General features: G+C 60.7%; 1 protein-coding gene across 2 annotated transcripts in view; it reads right to left on the bottom strand.

Moving 5' to 3' along the window:
• The window catches only part of STXBP2 (syntaxin binding protein 2), a 34,866-nt gene extending 9,869 nt beyond the window's left edge, over nucleotides 1-24,997 (bottom strand). For both annotated transcript variants that reach the window (XM_074979918.1, XM_074979919.1), the window contains exons 1-7: nucleotides 24,891-24,997; nucleotides 6,770-6,819; nucleotides 5,305-5,386; nucleotides 4,727-4,803; nucleotides 3,690-3,768; nucleotides 2,982-3,085; nucleotides 2,031-2,179 (exon numbers count right to left, since the gene is read on the bottom strand). In XM_074979918.1, coding sequence (XP_074836019.1) covers nucleotides 2,031-2,179; nucleotides 2,982-3,085; nucleotides 3,690-3,768; nucleotides 4,727-4,803; nucleotides 5,305-5,386; nucleotides 6,770-6,819; nucleotides 24,891-24,927 — 578 coding nt within the window. In that variant the 5' untranslated portion in view covers nucleotides 24,928-24,997. The remainder of the gene's footprint in view (nucleotides 1-2,030; nucleotides 2,180-2,981; nucleotides 3,086-3,689; nucleotides 3,769-4,726; nucleotides 4,804-5,304; nucleotides 5,387-6,769; nucleotides 6,820-24,890) is intronic.
• Between the last annotated feature and the right edge of the window lie 1,762 nt (nucleotides 24,998-26,759).

Raw genomic sequence — 26,759 nt, 5'->3', positions numbered from 1 at the left:
CCCCGCCGGCGCACACTCACTTCCTGTAGCGGATGGCCGGGTACCCCCCCTCCCCGCCGGGGCACACTCACTTCCTGCAGCGGATGGCCGGGTACCCCCCCTCCCCGCCGGGGCACACTCACTTCCTGCAGCGGATGGCCGGGTACCCCCCCTCCCCCGCCGGGGCACACTCACTTCCTGCAGCGGATGGCCGGGTACCCCCCCTCCCCCGCCGGGGCACACTCACTTCCTGCAGCGGATGGCCGGGTACCCCCCCTCCCCCGCCGGGGCGCACTCACTTCCTGTAGCGGATGGCCGGGTACCCCCCCTCCCCGCCGGGGCGCACTCACTTCCTGTAGCGGATGGCCGGGTACCCCCCCTCCCCGCCGGGGCGCACTCACTTCCTGCAGCGGATGGCCGGGTACCCCCCCTCCCCCGCCGGGGCGCACTCACTTCCTGTAGCGGATGGCCGGGTACCCGCCTCCCCCGCCGGGGCGCACTCACTTCCTGTAGCGGATGGCCGGGTACCTCCCCTCCCCCGCCGGGGCGCACTCACTTCCTGTAGCAAATGGCCGGGTACCCGCCTCCCCCGCCGGGGCGCACTCACTTCCTGTAGCGAATGGCCAGGTACCCGCCTCCCCCGCCGGGGCGCACTCACTTCCTGTAGCGGATGGCCGGGTACCCCCCCTCCCCCACCGGGCCGCACTCACTTCCTGTAGCGGATGGCCGGGTACCCCCCCTCCCCCGCCGGGCCGCACTCACTTCCTGTAGCGAATGGCCGGGTACCCGCCTCCCCCGCCGGGGCGCACTCACTTCCTGTAGCGGATGGCCGGGTACCTCCCCTCCCCCGCCGGGGCGCACTCACTTCCTGTAGCGGATGGCCGGGTACCCGCCTCCCACGCCGGGGCGCACTCACTTCCTGTAGCGGATGGCCGGGTACCTCCCCTCCCCCGCCGGGGCGCACTCACTTCCTGTAGCGAATGGCCGGGTACCCGCCTCCCCCGCCGGGGCGCACTCACTTCCTGTAGCGGATGGCCGGGTACCTCCCCTCCCCCGCCGGGGCGCACTCACTTCCTGTAGCAGATGGCCGGGTACCCCCCTCCCCCGCCAGGGCGCACTCACTTCCTGTAGCGGATGGCCGGGTACCCCCCTCCCCCGCCGGGGCGCACTCACTTCCTGTAGCGGATGGCCGGGTACCCCCCTCCCCCGCCGGGGCGCACTCACTTCCTGTAGCGGATGGCCGGGTACCCCCCCTCCCCCGCCAGGGCGCACTCACTTCCTGTAGCGGATGGCCGGGTACCCCCCCTCCCCCGCCGGGGCGCACTCACTTCCTGTAGCGGATGGCCGGGTACCTCCCCTCCCCCGCCGGGGCGCACTCACTTCCTGTAGCGGATGGCCGGGTACCTCCCCTCCCCCGCCGGGGCGCACTCACTTCCTGTAGCGAATGGCCGGGTACCCGCCTCCCCCGCCGGCGCACACTCACTTCCTGTAGCGGATGGCCGGGTACCCCCCCTCCCCGCCGGGGCACACTCACTTCCTGCAGCGGATGGCCGGGTACCCCCCCTCCCCCGCCAGGGCGCACTCACTTCCTGTAGCGGATGGCCGGGTACCCCCCCTCCCCCGCCGGGGCGCACTCACTTCCTGTAGCGGATGGCCGGGTACCTCCCCTCCCCCGCCGGGGCGCACTCACTTCCTGTAGCGGATGGCCGGGTACCCCCCCTCCCCCGCCGGCGCACACTCACTTCCTGTAGCGGATGGCCGGGTACCCCCCCTCCCCCGCCGGCGCACACTCACTTCCTGTAGCGGATGGCCGGGTACCCCCCCTCCCCGCCGGGGCACACTCACTTCCTGTAGCGGATGGCCGGGTACCCCCCCTCCCCGCCGGGGCGCACTCACTTCCTGTAGCGGATGGCCGGGTACCCCCCCTCCCCGCCGGGGCGCACTCACTTCCTGCAGCGGATGGCCGGGTACCCCCCCTCCCCCGCCGGGGCACACTCACTTCCTGCAGCGGATGGCTGGGTACCCCCCCTCCCCCGCCGGGGCACACTCACTTCCTGTAGCGGATGGCCGGGTACTCCTTCAGGGTCTCGCACAACGTGGCTATCTGCTCCGCCAGTGTTTCCACCTGCTTGTTCTTGTCCACGGCGCGGTAGGGGCTGAAGCAGGCGTGGAAGGTCTGCGGCGCGTCCAGGGAGTACACCTGGGGGGTGGGGGAGGGGAGATCAGCCCCTGGCCTCTTGCATCCCCCCCAGTCTCCAGCCAGGGGGTGCCACAAAGGGACCTGGCAGCAGAAGGCAGCCCTGGCCTCCACTGAGCCTGTCCTGGCCCTGCTGCCCCCCAGAGGTCGGTCTGGCTCTGACCCCTCCCCAGCAGTCGTGCCCTCTTCTCCCACTGCCAATGGGCGGCAGCCGGGCCAGCTCTGACATCGGCACGTCCCGGGGCACCTTACAGATTACACATGTACGTGCATCAGCTGCAGCAGCGTTTTTTCTCTGTGTGTGTGTGTGCGCGCGTGTGTGCGCGCGCGCGCCTATAATGCACTTAGCTATGCCCGCTGAGAGGCCAGGCATGCCCCCCTCTGTGCCTCAGTTTTCCCTTCACTGCAATAGGACTAAACATGGCTCCTCCCCACAGAGGTCTGGGGGGAATCCACTGAGGATCTGAGGAGAGGATGGGGCAGCTGAGGGAAGGGCAGGTATCAGGCTGTCTTGCAGGCCTGGCAGAGACCAGCAATAAGAGCTGGTGAGCCAGGGAGGCGGGGCCAGGCAGGGAGCCACAGTTGGTGCCTGCTGCCTGGACACCCAGTGCCTAGAAGGGAAAGGCTCCCAAGCACCATGTGGGGTGTCCCATTTCACTCTGCCCCCTGGCCCAACTCCCTCCAAACCCATCTGCCCCTCACCAACTCTCGTAGGGCAGGGGCAGACTGGGGTGCGATACGTCACTGCCTGCTCCCAGCCAGCTCCCCCCCGGCCCAGCCTGCCCCTGGCCCGGCTGCCCCTCACCTGGCTCTCATAGGGCAGAAAGGCCACGTTGATCTCCTTGAGGGTTTTGATGACCTTGGTGATCCGCGACTTGGCCAGGTCGTTGAACAGCGGCTCAGGACAGGCTGCAAGGCAAAGGCAGCTGGTGAGAGTGACAGGTGCAGAGTCCAGCACCCCCAGCACAGTGCCAACCGGGAGCAGGATGGACCCCACCAGGACACAACCGCTGCACATGGGGGTGAAACAGGCAGGCCAAGGGGGCCACGTAGGACTCGTCCGTGCATCCTCCCGCCCCCCCGAACCGGGCATGCCGTGTTCAGCAGCGAAGGGGCCACAGCCCATAACCAGGCCCCGTCTCGCCCCCTGCCCCCAGCACCATGGGGGGCAGAGACGGGAGGGCCTCAGCCGTCACCCGCGGCGTGATGCCGACAGGGCAGAGGCCCACAGGAGTGAGGGGCTCTGGCTCCCCTTGCTGCTGTGACGGGGAGAAACTGACGTGGCCCTGACATGGGGGGGTGGGGGGTGTCAATGCACGCCAGGCACGGGGGCAGACAGTCCCTCTGGCCTTGTGCTGCCACTGCAGCAGGCTGGATCGATCCCGGCTTGCAGGGCTGTGGCCAGATGGGAGGCCAGCTCCTCCGGCAGAGAGGCCGAGAGCAACGCAGGCTGCTGCCCCAGGGCCCCCCACCACTGCTGCCCAGGCTGCGATCCCCCAGCCCTGATACTCACTGTCGGTGAAGAAGACGTGAGCTGCCTTGTAGGTGAAGGTGGGGGTGCCCCGGAAGTCATTGATCAGAGCCTGCACTGACTGCAAAGGGGGGCACGGGAGGCTGTTAGCAAAGCCAACCAGGCCTCCCTCCAGCCCCCTGCCCAGGGGGACCAGGACCCAGCCTGATGCCAATGAGAGACTTCAACCCCTCCCTGTCTCTGGGCTTCCTCCCCACCTGGGGTCTGGCATGTGCCCAGGTCCCAGAAACTTCTCTAGCTGGGGCAGAAGCATCTGCCCAGCCACAGAGGGGGCCTGGCACTGGCTTTGCCGCTGCACTTACCAGGCTTGGAACAGCCTAGGGAACAGCTGGCTGAGCAGCCCCCGACAGGGCCCTGGCAGCTTTGCCACGCCAGCTAGGCGGGCAGGGCCATAGTGACAGGTGAGACTCCAGCTGCTGTGTCCCAGGCTCAGCTCACTGCCTTCTCCTACAGGGCCCCTCTGCTGGCAGCCCCCCTGCAGGCACAGAGCATCCCCCAGCCCCGCTCTACTCTGCCAGCATCACCCACCCCACGGTCTCCGTCCCCACGGGTGCAGAGCGTCCACCAGCCCCCCTCTGCTCTACTAGCACCATCCACCCCGTGGTCATCTCCCTACAGGCACTGAGCATCACCCGACCCCCCCACCACTATGCCAGAACCATCCGCCCCGGGGTCTCTCCCCAAAGGCCTCCCTGCTGCAAACACAGGAGCCTCCTCACCTGCAGCCCCTCTGGAGCCTCTGCTACAGTGATTCCCCTTCACCTGGGCTCAGCTGAGGTTGCTCCTCCCGCCTCCCTCCCCCCACTCCCATTGGCCTGTACCGCGAGGCCACCTGGGGCAGAGCTCGTGCTGCAGGTGGCAAAGACACGACGCCCTGTCCTGTGCCTTTCCCACCCCGGCCTGCGTGGCGCACTCCCCGGGGACAGTGCCATCGCCAAGCAGGGCGGGGGCGGGGGCTGCTCCCAGGCTTCCCCTCCTCCTCAGGCAGCAGCAGCCCCCTCCAGCGGCCCAGTTCGTACCTTCTCCACTGGGCTGAGCAGGTAGATGGCCTCCAGGCTGGGGATCGGCTCCCGGCGCTTGTTAATATCCTCCACAACTAGGAGAGAGCCGCCACCGGGCAGGGGTCAGGCCAGCAGCAGCCTGGGGGGTTTTCGCCACCCACTGCATGCTGGGGGAAGGGGACACCAAAGGGCCCCAGTGCTGGCAGCAGGCCAGGGTGATGTCGGGGGCTCCAGGATCCAGTGTAGCCACTGCTTTGACCCAGGGCTGTGGGAGGAACGTCCCTCTGCTCTGACCCCCAAATCCCAGGGGTCCCCCCCCCCGGAGCCTCTCTCCAGCTCTGGACAAGCCCCAGCCAGGGGCCTCTCAACTTGAGGTTTCTCTGTGGGAGCCTGGGAAAGCAGCAACGAGGCTCCAGGGGCCAGGCTGGGCAGGTCCCAGAGCAAGGAGGGTGTCCAGGGGCAGCAAAGGGGAACAAGGAGCTGTGTCCGCATTCCTGTTCCCAGCTCCCCGACAGCGACGTGCCTCCAGCTGCAGGAGCCTGCCCCCGCGGTGGGCAGAGTCCCCAGAGCAGGGAGGGCTGCCCCAAGGGACTCACTCGTGATGCCTTCGGCCAGGATGTCGGACATCTTGCAGCAGGAGGAGAGCATGCGCATGCTGGGGTGGTCCATGATCAGCACCTGGAGCAGCGAGAGGGGTGCGTGTTTCAGAACAGCCAGTCTCTGCCCTTAGTTCCGTGCCCACCAGCTGTACCCGCAGAACTGCCAGAGGGGCAGAGCGACCCGCCAGCTCCCAGCCCAGCCCCGACACAGCGCACAGCAGGGCCCCAGCGCCCCCAGCGGGGCAGAGCAACTGGCCAGCTTCCAGCCCAGCCCACACCAGGGCCCCAGCATCACCAGTGGGGCAGAGCAACCAGCTGGCTCCCAGCCCAGCCCTGGCACAGCACACAGTAGGACCTCAGCACCTCCAGCAGGACAGAGCAACTGGCTGCCTCCCGGTCCTGCCCTGGTACAGTGTGTGCCAGGGCCCCAGCATGGCCAGTGGGCAGAGTGACCGGCCAGCTCCTGGCCCAGCGCACGCCAGGGCCCCAGTGCTGCCAGGCCAGCCAAGTGAAAAAGAGCTACGGGAACAGCCCCAGGGCCCAGCGGCTGGTATGAGGCGTGACAAACTCGGGACATCCCAGCCATTCGAATGAGCTCCTCCACTCCAAGGGGTGGCACCAGCCTGTTGTGCCCCCGGTAATGTAGGGAGTCAGCGTGAGAGGCAGGGACAGAACCCAGGAATCCTGGCTCCCAGCCCCCACCCCGGGACAGGCCCAGGACCGGGGCAGGGAGAAAGGGAAGGAGGGGTGCCTGGAGACCTCAGCCCAGCTGCTCCACTGCCCTCCTGCTCCTGGCTCCGAGCCACCCAGCTCCCTCTGCAGAAGCCCCAGCCCCTGGGCAAGCTGGGCCCTGCGCCCCCTCTGCTGCACTGCCTGGCCCAGCCCTCCCCACGCCGGGAGCTCAATATCCTTCGCGCGAGGGCACAGGTTACCCCTCGCTGGGTGCCCCCAACTCCTCCCACCCAGGCTGGCTCTGGTCAGACCAAGAGGCAGCAGATGCTCCAAGACGGGTCTCGGGCCTCCCTCAACATCATGAGCATTTGAACGTGCCCCCCCCCCCCCCCCCCCCGCAGGCCTGGCAACCCCTCCCCCCACCTTCCCAGCTCCCTGCCTGGAGGGGTCCCCAGCCTGCCCAACTCCCCTTAGCATTCGGCAGCCACAGGTCAGAGCGGGACAGGGCGAGTCTGAACTCTGCCGTCAGGGGCCCATGATGCTCTGCAGGCTGTGGGGGTGTCTCGGGGGTGGGCCACAACTGAAGGCAAGAAACCAAGAGAAGCGGAGGAGGCAGGAGGGCGCAGGGCAGGTTATCGGGACATATGCGGAGAGGCAGGTGGGTCTCCCTGATCTGGGCCACCCCAAGACAGCTCATGGTGGCCACCCCTCCCTCTTCCCTCGTGGGGCTGGGGGTCAGGTTAGGCTGCAGCCCCTGGCAGAGTTTGCCAGACGCCACCAGCCCACGTACCTTCCACTCGCCCTCCTTCTTCACGTTGCGAATGACGCCGCTGAGGATCTCTGTGTGGGAAGGAGAGGGGTTAGGGGCAGAACCAGAGGGGACAGCTGCTCCCTGAGCCGGGCCCCCCTGGGGTGAAGGACCCTCAGGGAGGGGGTTCTACTTCGCGCTCTCAGGCCAGCTTGCACCACGCTCCCAGCACAGCCCCCCTCAGGGATCTTCATGGAGGATGATACTGGGCTAGATGGGCCCTTGGCTTGGCTCCCCCACCATCCCTCCTGCCAGCTGAGCAAAGGCTCTTCCCTGGGCAGCAAGTGAGCCATCCCTGTCCAGCACCTTGCAACTGGCAGGGATCCTGGACCCCCTTCTGGGTGGGGGGGGCACAGCACTACAAAGACCCCTCTGAGATGTGGCCCCTAGCAGGGAACTGCCAGCCTGTCTCCTGGGCAGCTCCCAAGGCTCAGCTAAGCAATTCAACAGCCAGCTCTTGGGGACTGGTTGTGTTCAGTCCCAGACAATGGGGCCCACCTGACTGGGGCTCCCGGCACTGCTGTAACAGTCCTGTCTGCTCTGGTCCTAGGTAGCACCCAATTCGGGCTGGTCCCATAGGGCTTGGCTGTGGGTGAGCAGTGGACATTCCCACACCAGCCAATGGAGGGGGGGGGTCACCTGCAGCCCCATCCCTAAACTTGAGCCGGTGGCACAGCCAGGGCAGAGTCTTTTCCAAAGCAGCTGGGGCATTGCATAGAGCAGACCCCAAGTGGTCTCAACTACATTCCCCAAACCGGTTCCATCCTTCCCTTGGGGCCGCTGGTCAGACAGGTGGGGAGGCTTCTCCCATCAACACAGTCACTGCCTCTGTCGCAGGTTTTTGAACCAGGCCGACAGGCTCAGCGTCAGAGCGTCTCCAGCACAGCGCTACTGGGCGGGATGTGAAGATGGGCCCTTTGATGCCGAGAGCTCAAACCAGCTGACACCGCGACTGTTGCTGCTGTGGGCAGTGAGGGAGCCTTGCAAAAACTGGGAAGGGGAGTTTGAAAGGCTGAGGCCGCAGCGCTGGGCCCCGGAGGAGGGGCAGGCCAGGTGAAGGACCCCACAGCAGCACAGCACCAATCCTGTCCCTGGGAGGATGGAGACATCAGAGCAGCAGGGCAGGAGAAGAGAGGGCAGCTCTGCAGGCAGGGGCCAGAAGAAAGCGAAGGTGACCCTGCCAGGCTCTGGGCATGACCAGAGCATACGGACTCTGAAGGAAGTCAGTGGGATGAGGTGTGGGGAAGAGAAAAGCAGAGGATCTGCATGGCCTAGGGGGTGAAGCACTGCACTAGGACTCAGGGGACCCTGGTTCTAGCGCTCGCCCTGCCCCAGGTGACCATGGACAAGTCACTTCCCCTCTCAGTGCCTTAGTTTCCCCAGGAAGATAACGACACAAACATTCTCTACAAACGACTCTTTGCTGTGCCGCCAGGACCACTAGCCAGTTGTACTATTCAGGTCTAGCTCTGCTACCAAGAACCCAGCCGAGGACGGAGCAGGGAGCCTTTTGCTGGGTCTCTCACTGCCTTGAGGCAAGAGGGTCAGGTGCTCCCAACAGACACGATGGATGGGACCAGGCCTGTGACAGGAGAGGCCTTGTGCCCTTTATATCACTGCCAGAGCCCCGGGCAGCAAGCACCCTGCAATGAAAGGGCTGGCTAGGGGAGACAAGCCCAGCCTTGCCCCACCTTCCTGAAGCCCCACCCCTTTGGGGGGGAGGGGAGAGCTATGCACCCCATCTAGAGCACCCCCCAGCTGGCTGGACCTGGCCTTGCCAGGGGTTCCCAGCTCAGCAAGTCCGACGGCATCAAGGGTGGCTGTGTGCAGTTACCAAGGAGAGCAGACAGTGCATCTGCCCAGCCGCCCTTGGGAGTCACTGCGCCCGCCCACGGCGAGCCCTGGGGGAGGGCAGCCCAGAGCCCTGGCCTTGGCTCGCTGCAGCCAAACCAAACCAGCCAGCCCACCCCAGCAGCAGCTGCCCTGGGGGGTCACAGGTGCAGCTGCAGGAACACTGTCAAGGCCTACAGGAGCGTTAACACAGCGAACCTCAGCCCCTCCCCCGGCAAGGGGCACTATCCCCATTTTAAAGTGGGCAAACTGAGGCACTGGGAGCCCTTGCATCAAGGGCCAAGTGCCCATGGCAAAGCTGGGAACAGCCCTGAGCTCTCCCCACTAGACCCCACCCCCATAGCAGGGGTGTATGAGCGCACCCCGCCCACTCCACCTCCGGTCCCCTCAGGACTCAGCCTTGACAAGGCTCCAGGGGTTATTTCGCATCCGGCCGTGCTGGCGTCCCCGCCGGTCCCTGAAAGTGGTTCCACGTAGACCTGCCGTACGCGAGCGTCTCGCTCGCCAGGCTGGGACTGGCGCCTGCACCTGGGGCTCACGTTTACTGTATGCCGCCAACTTCCCTGACCGGAGTCGGACACGGTAGAGGCCGATACAAACTTGCTTCCTCCATGCAGCTCTGCCCGGGCATCTCAACTCTGAACTGGAGGTGCCCTCCATCCCCTGCTGTCTGCCTTGGACTGTCCTCACCAGCTCTGCCAGTGCCCCCCATTCCTCACCCACTGCCCCACTAGCCCAGCCCTGGATTGCCCCCACCAGCTCTGCCAGGGCCTTCATTCGTAACCCACAGCTATTCCAGTCCTGGGTTCCCACCTGCCCCACAGCTCTGCAGACGCCTGTCGTTCCCACTGCGCAGCCCCCTGCTATTCCCATGCACAGACCCTCTGGAATCAGGGACACACAGACTGGCCTATGTATTCCAAAGCCATGTGTCAGGCCGGGCTGCAGACTCAGCTGTTGGCTGGCCCTGAAGTAGCGCAGCCAGCACAGATAACTCAACTGCAGGTCAGAGGGTTGCTGGAAGACAGCGACGGACGTAGAGCCCCCAGCCCCTCATGCCCACGGCAGCTGAGGCCCAGCCGGCCATGGCTAGGCCCCAAGGGAGCCCCAGCCTGGGCTTTGGCCTGACCCACTGGGGGACACAAGTGTATTTGCTTCACAGCCAAGAGCCAGCACAGAGGGGCAGCTGCGGCACACGGACCAGCAGGGCTGGTCTGGGCTGTGGCTAGAGGGCTGCTCCCATCCGGGAACACTTTATCTTTGCAGCACAACTCAGCTGTGTGTCAGCAAGTCGCTTCCTGTGGGCTGGGGAGTGAGGGGAGTCCGCAGAGCACGGAGATAAAGGCAACAGGGACAGCTGCCTACAGCCGCGGATCCAGAGCTGCGCAAGGCTAAGATCTAACAAGCTGCCCCCAGCCTCACACCCATCCATGCCAGGCCCCTGGTGCAGGGCGTGGGGAGGGGACAGATGGACCAGCCCTGTACGCCAGGCACCGCAGCAACCCGCTGCTGCAGCAGAGCGGTGGCAGGAAGCTGGTCACAGACCAGACCCAGACCTATCACAGAGAACGGCCAGGAGCTGTGTACTCCACCCACGCTTCTGGAATGGCCCAGAGCTGCAAACACCTCCCACAACACACACGCCTGCCTGGGATGGCAGGGCCATGCTCAGTGCCCCCAGCAGATTCAGACTGACTTCCGGGAACCCTAGCAGGAGCCAGAAGCTGGCAACAGCCCCAGCCCGCTTTCAGCTCAGCCTGAATCTCTGGACTCCAGGAGAGAGCAGGGCAGAGGGGCTCATTCAGAGGTCTCACCTGACCCAGGGAAGGAGTAAGAGCCATTTTTCCAGATGGGGAAATGGAGGCCGAGGGGGTGAGGCATCAGAGGTCACACAGCAATGCAGTGTAACCAATTTGGCCATACTCAGGCATCCACTGAGACCATTTGCTGCTCCCCCCACCCCGGCCCCCCAAATCTCCAGGGAGCTGCCAAGAGGTGGCACAGGGAGCCACAGCACAGAACTCACTGAACTACTGGCCTGACTCCTGGCTAGCTCCACCCTGCTGAGCTGGCCAGGCCCCCCTGGCCCCACTGGATACAGACACACGCTCAGTCCCTCGCTGACATGGGCAGTCAGCTCCACCCTGAGCAGGGGGATAGGACCTCCTAGGGCCACCTCAGAGCCCTGGCCTGACCGCCCAGTCCCACCCCCAGCTAGGGGTATGCCAGATGCTTTGGGGGAAGGAGGCCAACAAAACCCACCCACAACATGTCCGGGAAAGTCCCTTCCTGACCCCTGCGGGTGACTGGCCCTCGCCTTGCAGCATGAGACTTCAGGAACAAGCAATGAGAACCAGATGGGACAGCCTTGCAGGGCACCTGAGTCCTGCCACCTCCACCACAGGCAGCTTCACCACACAAGCCCACCTCAGAGCAGTCAAGCTGAAGTGCTGAAGGACCTGACCAGAGGTTGTGCGCGGCTCAACCTGCTGCTTACAAACAGGGAGGAACTAACAGGGAAGGTAGAGGTGAGTGACAACCTGGGAAACAGTGATCATGAGATGGTAGACTTCAGGAGCCTGACCAAAGGAAGGAGAGAGAGCAGCAAATTACATACCTTGGACTTCAGAAAAGTAGACTGACTCCTTCAGGAACCTGATGGGCAGAATCCCTGGGATGCTACCATGAAAGGAAAAGGAGTCCAGACCGGAAGTATTTTAAGGAAGCCCTAGTGAAGGCGCAGAAAGAAACCGTCCCGATGCGCAGCAAGAGAAGTAAATATTGTAGGAGACCAGACTGGCTTAATGGGGAAATCCTTGGAAAACGTAGGCACAAAAAGGGAGCTTACAAAAAGTGGAAACTTGGGCAGATGTCTAGGGAGGGATATAAACGTACAGCTCGAGAATGTAGGGCAGTTATCAGGAAGGCGAAAGCGCAACTGGAATTGCGACTCGTGAGGAATGTGAAGGATAACAAGAAAAGTTTCTACGGGCACGTTAGTAAGAAGAAGGTGATCAGAGAGGGCATGGGGCCCCTACTGGATGAGGGAGGTAACCCAGTGACAGATGATGTAGGGAAAGCTGAAGTACTTAATGCCTTCTTTGCCACTGTCTTCACGGACAAGGACAGCTCCCGGACTAATGCGATAAGTGATGCACTGTGGGATGAAGGTGGACAGCCTTTGGTGGGGAAAGAACAGGTCAGGAGCTATCTAAAAAAGCTAAACGTACATAAATCCATGGGCCCGGACCTAATTCATCCGAGGGTTCTGAGAGAGTTGGAGTATGTTGTTGACGAGCCCTTGGCCATTACCTTTGAAAAGTTGTGGAGATCGGGAGACATCCCGGATGATTGGAGAAAGGCAAATGTAGTGCCCATCTTTAAAAAAGGGAAGAAGGATGATCCAGGGAACTATAGGCCAGTCAGTCTTACATCAGTCCCTGGAAAAATCATGGAGAGGCTCCTTGAGGAAGTCATTTTGAGGCACTTGGAAGAGAGGCAAGTGATCAGGAACAGTCGGCATGGATTCATGAAGGGCAAGTCATGCCTGACCAATCTGATTAGTCTCTACAATGAGATAACTGGCTCTGTGGATAGGGGAAAATCAATGGATGTGATCTATCTCGACTTCGGCAAATCTTTTGATATGGTCTCCCACAATATTCTTGTCGGCAAGTTAAAGGAATGTGGATTGGATAAATGGATGGCAAGATGGATAGAAAGATGGCTAGAAGGTCAGGCCCAGCAGGTAGTCCCAGCTCGATGCCGGGATGGCGGTTGGTTCTAGTGGAGTGCCCCAAGGTTCAGTTCTGGGTCCTGTTCTGTTCAACATATTTATCAATAACCTGGATGAGGGGCTGGATTGCACCCTCAGCAAGTTTGCAGATGACACTAAGCTAGGGGGAGAGGTAGATACCCTAGAGGGTAGGGACAGGGTCCAGAGTGACTTAGACAAATTGGAAGACTGGGCTGCAAGAAACCTGATGACGTTCAATTAGGACAAGTGCAGAGTCCTGCACTTGGGCTGGAAGAATCCCAAGCATTGTAACAGGCTGGGGTGCGACTGGCTTGGTAGTAGTTCTGCAGAAAAGGACCTGGGAGTTGTAGTGGACGAGAAGCTGGACATGAGTCAACAGTGTGCTGTTGTAGCCAAGAAAGCTAATGGCATATTAGGTCGCATCAAGAGGAGCGTTGCCAGTAGATCCAGAGAAGTGATTATTCCTCTTTATTCGGCTTTGGTGAGGCTGCATCTGTAGTACTGTGCCCAGTTCTGGGCCCCCAATTATAGGAAGGATGTGGTTACACTGGCGAGGGTCCAGCAGAAGGCGACGAAAATAATTAGGGGGCTGGAGCATATGATTTATGAAGAAAGGTTGAGGGAATTGGGACTGTTTGGTCTGCAGAAGAGAAGACTGAGGGGGGACTTGATAACAGCCTTCAACTTACTGAAGGAAGGTTGCAAGGAGGCTGGAGAGAGGCTGTTCACAGTGGTCACGGACGGCAGAACATGGAACAATGGTCTCAAGTTGTGGTTGGGAAGGTCCAGGTTGAACATTAGGAAAATCTTTTTCTCTAGGAGGGTGGTGAAGCATTGGAACGGTCTACCCAGGGAAGTGGTGGAGTCTCCACCCCTGGAGGTGTTTACGTCTCTTCTTGACAAAGCCCTGGCAGGGCTGATCTGATGGGTTTGGTCCTGCTTAGAGCAGGGGGCTGCACTCAATGGCTTTTTTAGGTCTCTTCCAGCTCTACTATTCTATGATGCTAAGCTCCTTCTAATGAAGTTGTTGCCCTCCCTGTGCTGGACGATAGGTTGGAGCAGTGGGACATGGGCTAGGAATCCTTTGTTCTATTCCTAGCACTACGGACAATTAGGATCCAGGGATCACAGCCCAGGGATGACTGGGAACCAGCACTCCTAGGTTCTCTCCCCAGCTCTGGGAGGGGAGCAGGGTCTAATGGTTAGAGCAGGGGGGCTGGGCATCAGGACTCCTGGTTCTGTTTTACTGTTCGCACCAGTAAAACAGACCCTCACAGAGGGTGTGGGGAGTCTGAGCGCATCCACAAGGCATCAACCGTGCAAGGGCCCAACTGTCAGCACGGGGGGCATGGTCCTTGCACGCGGCTCTAACTTCCATCCGCCAGCTTGCGTCAGTGTGATAGTCCAAGACGTGGGGGGCAGCCCACTCCCGCCCGGCTGCTCAGGGCCTGCGCCGCTCACTGATCCCTCACAGCTGGATGCCCTTGCGCTGAGATCTGGGGGACAGCCAATGGGCAGCTGAGACCCCCTGGTCCAACTCACATACAACCCCCCCCTGTTTCACGCAGCACGGACCCCGCCCAGGCAACCCGCCCGCTGCAGCCTCAGGCACACAGTAGCAGCCGGGGAGGCTGCTAGCTACTGAGCATGTGCAGCATGGGCAATGCCAGGGCAACCTGCCTTCCCCCCACCCAGCGGCAGAGCCTTCAGGGATGCTTAGGCGCAGGGATCCCAGCCAGGCTGCTAACTGGAGGCCCCCTCAGCTGTCCCCGCAAGGCCTCTGCCCAGAGCCAGGTGGGAGAAGAGCTCCCAGGCACTGCCCCTCCGCTGGGGCTCAGACTGATCTCCGCAGAGGTGCCCCACAGCTCTCCGCTTCCCGGGCCTGCTGGGACCCAGCTCAGAGACCAGGAGGGGCCCAAGTCTTAAAAGCACGAGCCAGCGTGGAACACCAGGCAGCTGGGAGCAGCAGGCCCGTGGCACGCAGAGGGACTCGTATTGCTGCCCCTAGAGCCAGTGGGAATGGGGCCTCCCAGGTCAAGGAACACAATGGCACACGCCCAAGAGAAGAAGCGGCTCCCTGAGCTGCCGATCCGGTGCTGCGGCACAGGGAGGAGGCTGTGCTCAGCTCGGCACGCAGCCAGCAGGACACTGGGGGTCTCGGGTGGGCACCAGCAGGCGAAAGGGGCCACGCTGACCACGGTCTCCATCCCCCACGGCACGGACATGGCCCAGGCTGCAACACGGCACCGCACGTGCACGCTCCCCAGCAGCCCCCTGCAGCTGTGCCCCAGCCCGGACCAACTGAGGTCGCTCTCAGAGCCCATTCGGTCATGTGACCTCCCCCCAGCCCCCGCAAGGCTCCCCAGTCCCACTGTGGTCCTCTCGTCTTCTCAGTTCAGCCTGATTCCCTCGGTCCCTTGACTGGGGCCCATCCTGAGATGCTGCTGAGCACCTCCAGTTCCAGCAGAAGTAATGGGGAGCTGCAGGTGCTCAGAACTTCTGGGAGAACCAGTCACTGGGCTGCGAGTCCTGTGTCTGGCCCAGGGCTCTGGCTGTGCTGAAGGGGACCTCCCAGGCTGGCAGCTCTAGTGACTCCTTCACCAGGTGCATCTGGGGACTCTGTCCCTTACGCCATAGGGTGCACCGGGGCTGGCTGCCCTTCTCCAAACGTCTTCTGCAGCAGCTGCTCCAAAGTGCTGTCCAGAGCTGCCTGTGCCCCACCTGTCTTCACTGGGGAAACTGAGGCACAGAGTGGGGAGTGGACGTGCCCAGGGTGGCAGCACTGGCACCCAGGAGGCCTGAGCACCACTTGGCTGGAACACAGGGTGGACCAAGCAATTAGCACAGGACTGGATTGCCTGGTGCTAGTTCCGGCTGGGAGCACCTCTATTGGGAGGAAGAATTTGCCTCTGCCCTGATACAGGGCTCGAGTTCAAATCGCACCTTCCTCCCCTGTGGAGCAGCTGCCTTTCTCCCTTCAAGGGGCTTCTGGGAAGGCACCAGTAGCATGTGCAGCATGAAACCCCCACCGAGCAGCAGGCTGGAATCACGCCCGCATGGAAACACGCCAGCCTGCTGCATGTTTATGCAAATTGTATGCCTGTGCCGTGGCCGTAAGTGAAGTTATGGATATGGGCTGTGTAGCTGTATTAGAAATGTTTTAGAGCTAAGGGTCACAATGAAAGGTGAGATCACCTCCCCAGCTGAACAAAGGAACAGAGACCCAGCCATTGAATCCACAATGAGACTGCTGTCTAGCCCAGTGGCCAACAGCAGAGCGCCCCAACAGGGGATCAGGTGGATACACTGGAGGGTAGGGATCAGGTCCAGAGTCACCATGACAAATTGGGAGATTGGGCTGAAAGAAATCTGATGAGGTTCAACAAGAAGTGCAGAGTCCTGCACTTGGGATGGAAGAATCCCAAGCACTGTTACAGGCTGGGGACCAACTGGCTAAGTAGCAGTGCAGCAGAAAAGGACCTGGGGATTACAGTGGATGAGATGCTGGATATGAGTCAACAGTTGGTCCATGTAGCCAAGAAGGCTAATGGCAAGTTGCGGTGCATTAGGAGCAGCATTTCCAGCAGATCTAGAGAAGTTATTATTCCCCCTCTATTTGGCACTGGTGAGGCTGCATCTGGAGTATTGTGTCCAGTTCTGGGCACCCCCCCAGTATAGAAAGGATGTGAACGCATTGGAGCAGGTCCAGCGGAGGGCAACAAAAATGATTAAGGAGCTGGAGCACGTGACCTATGAGGAGAGGCTGAGGGATCTGGGCTTATTTAGTTTGCAGAAGAGAAGAGTGAGGGGTGATTTAATAACAGCCTTCAACTTCCTGAAGGGGAGCTCTAAAGAGGATGGAGAGAGGCTGTTCTCAGTAGATGGATGGCAGAACAAGGAGCAATGGTCTGAAGTTACAGAGGGAGGTGTAGGTTGGATATTAGGAAAAACTATTTCCCCAGGAGGGTGGTGAAGCACTGGAAAGTGTTACCGAGAGAGGTAGTGGAATCTCCATCCCTACAGTCTTTTAAGTCCCGGCTTTTAATTCCTGGCTGGGATGATTTATTTGGGGTTGATCCTGCTTTAGGCAGGGGACTGGACTTGATAACCTCCTGAGGTCTCTTCCTGCCCTAGAATTCTATGATTCTATGGACTCCAGCACCTTGGGCTCAGCTCTGGCCTTAAATCGCCAGGCCGGGAAGCCAGGGCATGAGTACCTTGGTGCCCTCACAGAGCAGCTGTCCCCTCATCGTCTGCATCTGCCTGCACCGTAGCCCTGCACCAGTCCTGGGGCAACAGCCCTCCCAGCTGCCTCCTCGAGCAGTTCATTTCCGACCCTGGACACTGCTGGAGCAGGAGACGAGCTGGCTGAACACTACTTTCTGCTCAAGAGATGAGGGGCGCAATCAGCCTCCCTGAACAGTTGCCCCTGCGCCAGCCCTGCCAAGGCACAACCGACAAGCCCCTTGGCCCGCTGTTGGCGTCTTAGCAGGACTCAGACAGCCAGGTGCAGGGGGAGCCAGAAGCTGCATTGCTCTGGCGCCATGTCAGGGGCCAGCCTGCACAAGCACCGCCTCCAGGGGGATGGTTTCAGAAAATGCCAGGACAGTGTGGCCTAGTGGATAGTGTGCTGGACCTGGGAGACTCAGTTTCTGGTCCCAGCTTGTCCATTGGCTGGCTGGGTGACCTAGCCAGCACGGCCACACCTCTGTGCCTCAGTTTCCCCATCTGCACAATAGTGATAGCAGCCCCAGTCTATGGATGACGAGAGCAAGCAATTATCCTCACAGCCAATGGCAGAGCAGAGTCTAAGGCAGCACCTGCAAACCACCTTCTCCAGCAGTGGTGGGGACACGTACTCTTGAAAACCTTGGGGCCTCAACCATGAATTTCTGGAGCCTTCAGGGCTGTGCCCTCACAGTGGCAAAGACGCCCTATCCCACATGCTGATCTGGAGTCAGCTCTAGCACCTCTACAGCTGCTCAGGCTTTGCCACCTGCTGCTGGGCTCCAGTTTGGGGCAGGGAGACCACCACAGACCGAGTCACTTTCACACTCCTCCACCCCCAGCTGTTTGCATTAGTTGGGTGGTGGGCTGAGGCCCCTCCCCCAGCCTAGTGGGGGTGCTACTGGACCCAGGACCCCACTGATTATGGGGGACAACAGATGAGAACACAGGGACCGGGGAGCCGGTCACGGGTGTAAAATGAAGGAACCAGAGAGGGGCACCAAGCAGAGGACCCTGGACAGCACCCACTGCTCCGCAAACAGGGCTATTTGCTGGGGAGGACAAACCCTGCCATGGACACAGCTCAGCCCCCAACGGCAGTGGGGCAGGAGACTGCACGCGCAGAGCTACCAGCATCTGATCTGTCAGGTTTCTGCATAAATCTTAGCTCCCTCTTCCGGGCAGCTGGTTTCCTTCCTGGGCCCCAGCCTCGAGCTCTCCAGGGTCCCCTGCAAAGCAGGGCCAGGGAACGGGAGTCCCAGCCCAAAGGCTGAGCACATACAACCCACGGTGGGCAGTGGGACAACTGCACTGAAGCCCAGAGACGCAAAGGACCCGGAGCTTCCAGCCACCGCAACGACAGCCGCAGCCCCAGGCTCTTTGAACTATCACTGGAGCATGGCAGTGAGCCGCTCTGAGGGCTGAGCAGGGGTTGTGCCACTGTCTGGGTGGGGCTAAGGGCTGATGGCTCTAGTCCCTGCCCCTTCTGCCCAAGTCCCCGCCCCTTCCGGGGCACAGAGCTTCTCCCCACACCCTGCCCCACAGGAGAAGTCCAGAACTGCCCCTTGAGTCCCCCTCACGCACTAGCAGGTCAGGGTGACACACACAAGCAGCTGGTGGGGGCTCTGTCCCCCCACCCCGAGCTGCAACAGGCATAATTGGACAATTTCCACCGCCTGTGACTAACCCCCAGGTAACAGCTCTCCCGCTGCTGGAGCTCGGCTGCCTTTGTCCTGCGAGCAGGCCCCTCGCAGCTCCCTGCCTGACTGCCACGCACACAAGGCTTTGGCCTGGCACCCTCTCCCCCAGCGCAGTGAGCAGCCAAAGCGATGCCACAGGCAGCCCCGCTCCCGAACCTCAATCGCCTTCCTTCTGTTTGGTTCTTATCCCACCCCTGCATCCGCATTGGCTGCGATTAACATCAGTCTGGCGGGGTTTGGTCTCCCCCGCAGGGGAGAGCTGAGCATACCCAGGAGGGTTTGGTTTTTAAAGCACAGCCTGCTCTGCAGTGACACTGAGGTAGGCTGGTCGGGGCCGAGGCGAGAACCTGGCAGTGGAGCAGGAGGTAGAGACATGTGGGATGGTTCATGGGGCAGGCAGTTCCCCAGGCTAGGACCAGCCCCGGAGAAGCTCCCGTCTCCTGTACGGACCAGCTTCACCCTAGGGGGCAGTTCTATCGGGCTGGTTCTGCCTGCCAGTTTGCCAACCGCCTCCTTGCCCCTGCATCTCTGGAAACGCCCATGGCATTCCCAGAGCAGCCACACCCCAGCTCGCTGCAGTTGGGCTGACGGACCACTTGCCCCCTCGTTCTGCAGCGCGCTGCCTCTGCACACACAGCACTGGCTTCCTGCCACCCGCTCACGTGGACGGCATGTCTTGAGTTGCACCACTGCCATCTTATCTCCCTGAGCCGGATCATTTTGCCCCAGTCTTGTGTCATAGGTGGGGGCTGGGTTCAGGACACCCACATTCCCTTCCTCGAGGCCAGTCGTTCCCAAACTTTTCGGCATCCCGCCTCCCTTTTCATTTTTGAGGAACCCTCAGGCCCCCGACCCTTCTTTACCATCACCCAACCCCCCTTTAGCACAAAAACCAACTCATAACTTAAACACAAAAACTTGATATAAAAATGTTATTTAAAGTTAAAAATACGCACAGTTTTTCTTACCCCCCCACACCCCATGGGTGCCTAGTGCAGAGCCAGCCACCTGAGCCCTGTGCCAGCTGCCCACCTGCCTGAGCCCTGCACTGCCAGAGTCACCTCTCTGAGCCAGCTGAGCCCCGTGTGTCCGGGCCAGCCACCCAAGCCCCATGAGTCCAGCAAGCCAGCGGCGTGAGCCCCCTCTTCCGAGCCCCTCCCACCCCCTAAAGTCGGGCATCACCAGCCCCCCACTCCCCTCCCTCGAGCCAGACACCCCCCACCCCCCATCTAACCCCATCCTCCTCCCCCCAACCCACACTCACTCCCCTTTGCAAGAGGCAGCTAACTCCACGTGGTCTTCACCAGCTGCCCGCCTTTTATAGTGGGTCACGCACGTAAAATGGCAGGGGCTGAGAGCCGGAAGCAATGACCAGCTTTTTCTTCGGGTGCGGGGAAATGATGTGGGGGAGGGCTGGGTCACCTCACGCCCTCCCTGGAATTTCTTCAAGGCCCCCAGTCTGGGAATCCATGCTCTAGCCGTTGTGTTTCCACTCACCCCGGCCAGCCACGGCTTAACGGTCTAGACATGAACCAGAAACTCTGAGGGCCTCATCTCCACTCCAGAGCGGCGGCCCACCCCGGGAAGTGCTCTGCCCATGTGACAATGGGGAAACTGAGGCAGAGACATGGGACTTGCCCCAGGGCATCAGAGCTGGGTGAGCTTTAGCAAGTGAATGCAATTACCCTGCCTTTCCCTGGCACTGCTGCCTTTCTGTGGGGCCACCACCAGAGAGGCTGATTGCCTGACCCTGGAGCTGGTGACACACCTGGGCTGGTGGCCTCTGAGCTCACACGTGGCTCCCTGAGCTCGGGCAGAAAGAGCTCTCCAGACTCCCACGCTATCGCCCCTTGTGAATCACACAGGGACATTAGTCCGGCAGGGGCCTCCCAGCTCCACGAGCCCAGTCCCTGGCTACTGCACACCCCTCTGCAGAAACCCCTCACGTCCCACCACAAAGCCAGCCAGCCTGTCCCCACTGCGCCTGGGGGAGGCTGTTCTGACCCTCCCTCCGCTGATCATTACCAACCTGCTTCCCATCACCAGCCCCAGTTCGCTCCTGGCCCATTTATCTCCATTAGTTCTTGGGGAACATGGTCCATCTCCCCCTCCCCCACACCGGCTCTGCTGTCCCTGGTGTCTACGCCCCTCCCGGTGCATTGCGAGAGGGGGCAGATCCCTCCTCAGCCTGCGCTGTGCTTCACTAACATGCCAGGCTCATTCAGCGGCCTCCGTTCCTCCTCACAGCCCTTCCTGCACCAGCTCCAGCTGGAAGTCCACTTCCTGGAACACAGGCGACTGGGCTGGACCCAGTGCCTCAGACGAAGGCATCAGTACGGCCCTACTGCAGCGAGGTCTGAGCTGTATTGAAAAACTAAATCTGCGCTGCACTGAACCCCGGCCTGCTTCACTCAGACCGTCTAGTGCGCCTGGTGTCTGACTCGCTGCCTTCCTCCAGCATTTTACCCACACCAGGACCCAGCTCCTGGGGTCCCTCCACTCCAGCAGTGACAAGTGTGTCAGGCTCAGCTGGGCCTGGCCAACCGCGCAACGCTTCGCTGTGCGGACAAGGGGAACTCCTCTGGTCTGCTGACATCCTGTTACATGAAGTCACGTCATCCTCTGTCAGCATCTGGCTAGAAAAGTTCCTTCCTATGCAAATTCCCAACTCTGGGTCCTGATCCAGGGTCCCATGCTGCTGGGAACCCTGCAGACCCCCTGCCAGTAGACAGCACTGGGGCCTTTGATACACTGGGATCTCAGTGCCCCGGAATGGAAAAGGCCACAGAGGTGACCCTGCCCTGGTTGAGGTTTGGTTTTGTGACTCAGTCTCCTTGCTAGGCTGAGTACTCCCAGTTCTGGGCTCTCTAGCCACAGCTAAATTCACCCCAAACCATCTCCCATCCCCGCTGTCCTTTCTGAAGCAGAAGAGGAGAAACCCGAGTGCAAAAGCACAGAGGCCTGGGCCCAGAAGTGCCTATCAAGATACTTTCTAAGTCCAGCCTGGCTACTCCAAACCAAACCCCGGTTCTGGACAGAATGTTCTTCCAAACTCCCTCTTCATTCCCTCCTCCCCTTTTGCCACCTGGCTCTGATAACAGCTGCTACAAGCACACAGGACAGAGTTGGAAAGTTACCGCATTTTCCAAAGAAGAGAACAAACAACTGAAAACAAAGCTTTTTCCCAGCTCCTCAAGTATTGCAGAGACTTCCCCAACAGAGGGAATGAAAAGTTACAGCCCAGGCTTGTTATTCAAGACCCTACACTACATGGATTATTTAGGGGGCTACCTACTCAATTTTTTGCATATACTTAATGTCAGTGCTTCTCACTAAGACTTTCTTTCTTCTAAAGTCACGAGAGCAAAACCTAGAAGGACGTGGAAGATGGTTTGCAGGTAGCTGTTACTTGACAGCCTGGATTTTAAGGTTCCATGTACAAATGGTTAACAGAAGTTGGGTATTAGAAAAAAGGTTATTCCATGAGGAGGGTAGTGAAGCACTGGAAAACGTTGCCTAGAGAGATGGTGGAATCTCCATCCCTAGAGGTTTTTAAGCCCTGGCTGGGATGATTTAGTTGGGGTTGGTTCAGCTTTGAGCAGAGGCCCGGACTTGATGACCTCCCCAGGTCCCTTCCAGCCCTAGGATTCTATGATAAGTTCTAAGCATGTTAGTCCTGAGTACCATGGTTCATATGACTAAGTCCATCCAGTAGACACTGTAATTGAATCATTACCATCATTAAATCATCTTATGTATAACTCTCTAGAAATTTATACCGAGAACCAAGTGTGACCCATTTCTCCTGACCTGGTTACAAACAAGCAGCACATCACAGCCTGCTTAATTGTTACACTGCACAGTATCAACATTACAGAGACCAGAAAAGTTGAAGCCGGCTGCATCCCATCATCTACCCTTTGCTTCATTTGACCGGTCTGTGTGCGTGTGGGCACGCTCCCTAGGCTATTTTGGGAAGGTTAAGTTTTAGGCCTGATTCACACGGTGGGATTCAGCCACTGGTGACCGGCAGGAGGTTAAAAGATCAAGTGCAGGGAGGGTGGCCTAGGGAAGAACATTCAGGACCTAACTTAGGAAAGACAGTTTCTATTCCTGGCTCTAGCACTTGCCTGCTGTGAGACTCTGAGCAGGTCATGCCCCAGCTCCATGCCTCAGTTTTCCTACCTGGGAATAATGAGAGTGGTTTTTGCAAAGCTCTCTGAACTCCACTTGTGAAAAGCACTATATGAGAGCTAAGGATCACAAGCACTGTAGCGCCTGGGGACCAGCCAACAACTGGTGCTGTGCTAGGTGCTGTACAAAGAGTAGCAGACAGTCCCTGGTGACAAGAGGGGGGGAGAGGGCAAAAGAATGTAACATACAGAAGCAGCCAAAGTTACCTGGGACTAAACTGTGCTTTACCTGCATTCCAAGCAGTTCAAATTACACCTTTTCCCGACATTTGTAGGATTTGTACGAGAACCGCTAACTGGCCACTGAACTGAAGCCCGAGCAGAGACAAGGCCTTAGGGAAATGACCCCTCCCTATGTCATTGTCTCACTGTCAGGTACACAATCTCAGCTGCTCAGCTATTAGGTTTCTACAGAGGCGAGGAGACTGCCGGTGATAAAGTATGCAACCCAGCAGTGTCCTGCCGCAAAGCATTCCCAAGATGGCTGACTAAGGGGCGTATCAGGTGCTGATCTTACTGGCGGAGAGACAAGGTGAGTGCGCTGCAAACCCTTTGGAAAGGGGCTGTGTCAGAATCAGCTATTGGAAGAGACCTGGCCAGCTGGAGCTGCCTTGTCTGGTGTATTAGCTATGCACATTACAGTATCACCTAGGCCAGAAGCCACAGAGATGGCTCAGGCTGCCCACTGCTGCTAGGTGCTGGGCACATAGAACAAAAAAAACAGTCTCTGCCCCACACAGCTGCAAATACCACATAACAACCCACTTCACCTGGTGCTTCTCTGCCTAGCCTGGCTCTGCCTAGCTCTCTTCTCAGTCCACCTCCCTCACTGGGGTGTCAGATAAGCTAAGGAGTTGTCCAGGGTCATGGTCCAGGATCAATGCTGCCCTATCACTTCTTGTTGGTTTCTTCTCTTTCCCCTTCCCCACACATTGCTTTAAACCAGGTCACAGCCTCCACAAAGCACCAGATTGCTTTGTCTGCTTGTGTCTGGAGCTCAGAGGAGCTTCCCCAGTCCAAAGCCAAGCAGGACAAGATGGGAGAGGGAGCTTAAGTAGATGCCATCATGGAGGATGATGGATCCTTGTCCTTCCATATTGTGGAGTTTACCTTAATGGGAAGCCACACCTAGCTAGTCCATCATGGACAGGTACAAAATGCAGCAGTGAAAGCAATAAAACCGGCACTTGTGCAGGACCATGCACATGGCAAACACTATACAGAGAGAAGTAGCAGCTGATTAAGTATCCCCCTCCCCACAGGCAGTCGTCATCTCCTTTTCAGTGATGGGGAAATTGGCAGTCAAGTGGCTGAGTGTGTGTGGCCTTGAGCAATGCAAAACTCAGAACTTACAGCTTGTAAGTTGCCTGAGTGTTTGCCTCTGGGCCTGGCATGACTGTGACCTTCCTAACATTTATGAACAGAGCTTCATTTCTTTATGAACTACGGAAAATGCAGCCACTTCTGGGGCTCAGCACAACCACCTCTGCCCAGCACAGAACAAAGCCTCACCAAGTGCAGTGGCACATTTACCATCCACAGAGGGAGAGAAGACAGGACTGAGTCAGTTTCAAGCCCAGTAGGGAGGAACAGTCAACCTGACTCTCACATTTGATGGGGTTTCCATTATATACAGGATTTACAGTTTGCTACAGTGGTTCTCAGCACCCCCACTAGAATAACTGATCCAGCTCCCCTGCTCTCAGAGGCCAAGGGCTCCATTTCCTGCTCTGCCACATATGCCCTGTGTAACCCTGGGCAAGCAGCTGAGTGTCTCTGTGCCTCAGCTGCCCTCCGCACAAGGGGGCAGAGTGGGGGAATGGTGAGGCCCAACGCACTAAAGAGTGTGAGGTGCCCAGGGACCTGATGGACAACATGGGCAGAGGAGATTTCGGGCCCGAGACCCTCCAGCTCAGCGGCTGGGCTCGTGGGAGACCAAGCAGCTGAGGTGAAGGGGGGGTGTGAAGCAGGAAGCGGCCCCACCTCCGGGGAGGACGCGAGGCCCGGGCACGGCTCGAGGCCCGGGGGGGCTTCTGCCCCAGAGGCCATGGGGGGCCTCCCTGATCATCCTCCGGGGCGAGGAAAGCGCCCGCCCACCATCGGGCACTGCAGCATCCCAGCCAATGCGGAGCGAGCCGGCCCGGGACACGCCCCCAGAGAAAGAGACGCCCCCGCCAGGCCGACGCGCGGCTCCCACGGGACGGGGGGATCCCGAAGGCGGGGCAGACCCCCCCCAGGGTGTGTGACGGGGAGGGACTCCTAATCCGCGACCCCGCCCCCGGAGAGCGCCCCGAGCCGAGCCCGGCCCCGCCCAGGGAACAGACCCCCGGGCCGGGCCCTCCGAGGGAACAGACCCCCACCCACCCCACACTCACTCTCGCCCACCACCGCCTTCAGCCCGGACGGGGCCATCTCCGGTTCCCGCTGCCCCGCCGCCGCCGCCGCCGCCGCTTCCGGGTCTGAGCGCGGGGCGGGGACAAGAGGCTTGTCTCCTCCGTACCCCGCCCATCAACCCCGGCGCCCGCCCCTCCCCCCCGCCCGCGGAGCCCGAGCCACACCCACCATTCGCCCCGCCCACCGACGCTCGGCCACGCCCCCTGCAGGTGTGGTGCTGGGCCGCAGCCGCTGGTGATGCAGACGGCGGGCCTGGCCCAGCCCTGTGGTGAGCGGGCTGCTGGCGCTGCCGTAGCCCCGCTTGTGTCACCGCAGGGCCTGGCCCTAACCTAGTGATAGGTCACACAGCTCCCCGTTGAACCCCCATCACATGGGATGCTGCCCCTCCCCCCAGAAGTGCCCCTCCCTGTCATCACCCAGGCCCACCCACAGTCCGGCCTCTCGCCCTCCCTCCAACCAGCCTCTCTGCTCCGCGGGGCTCTGTCCCGCCTCCACTCAGCCCCCCAGCAGGGCCCCTCACCCCCTCACTTCCACCCAGCCCCTCTCAGCTTGGCCTCTTGTCCTCCTTCCAACCAATCTTGCCCTTTCAGCTGGCCCGCGTCCTCCACCTCCAACCAGCTTCCCCCCCTCAGTTGGACCCCTGGCCCCCCACCTGCAGCCAGCCTCTCCTTGCACCGTCACTGGGCCCCTTGTCTTCTCAATCAGGCCCCTCACCCCCACAACTCTAAACAGCAGACTCTAGACAGGCCCCGCCTTTTTCAGCCAAATCCCACCCCCACCAAGCCCCTAAACCAACTCGCAGCCAGCTCCCAGGCTACTGACCCTCTATTTCCAGTCCCTGGGCCAGGGCCCTGCTCCCTCACTCCAGTCAGAGCCCTATGGATTCTGGTCATCTACCCTCAGCCTTTTCCAGCACTCTGGTTTCTGGGGTGAGGGCTTAGAGCCTGGCTGGGTGTGTGGCCTGGCTCACATGAGCTGTGTCTACACGTGCACGCTACTTCGAAGTAGCGGCACTAACTTCGAAATAGCGCCCGTCGCAGCTACACGCGTCGGGCGCTATTTCGAAGTTAACTTCGACGTTAGGCGGCAAGACGTCGAAGTCGCTAACCTCATGAGGGGATGGGAATAGCGCCCTACTTCGACGTTCAACGTCGAAGTAGGGACCGTGTAGTCGTTGCGCGTCCCGCAACGTCGAAATTGCCGGGTCCTCCATGGCGGCCATCAGCTGGGGGGTTGAGAGACGCTCTCTCCAGCCCCTCAGCTCACTGGTGGCCGCGTGGAGCGGCCCCTTAAAGGTCCCCTCCCGCTCCCTGCCTCTGCAGGAAGCTGAGGGCACCACCCTCAGCCCCACAGAGCTGCGATGGCCGCCCGGCAGCCCCCCCAGCGCCCCCAGGGGACCCCCCCCAAGGGGAGCCAGGGCAGCCAGCCCAGCCAGAGGGGCAGCCAGGCTGGCAAGCGGCAGCGGGGCCCCTCCTGGACGGAGGCCGAGCTGCGGGACCTGCTGGGGCTCTGGAGCGAGGAGGAGGTGCTCCAGGTAATGGGGAGCAAGAGGCGGAACGTGCATGCGTTCGCTTGGCTGGCCGACGGCCTGGCTGCCCGGGGTCACCCTGCCCGCACTCCTGACCACGTCAGGAGTAAGGTCAAGGAGCTGCGGCAGGGTTACTCCTGGGTCCGGGATGCGGCCAGCTGATCTGGGGCCACCCCCGTCACTTGCCCCTTTTACAGGGAGCTCAGGGACATCCTGGGCTCCCGGCACACCTCCTCCCCTCCGGCCACCCTTGACACCTCGGCTGACGAGCCCCAGCAGGCCCTGCAGCCGGAGTCCGCCCCGGAGGCAAGCCCCGCACCCT

The sequence above is a fragment of the Carettochelys insculpta genome, chromosome 29, assembly GCF_033958435.1.
Source record: "Carettochelys insculpta isolate YL-2023 chromosome 29, ASM3395843v1, whole genome shotgun sequence".
Taxonomy (NCBI): Eukaryota; Metazoa; Chordata; order Testudines; family Carettochelyidae; genus Carettochelys; species Carettochelys insculpta.
Note: the sequence above shows the minus strand (reverse complement) of the source record. Positions and strands in the feature narration are given on the sequence as shown.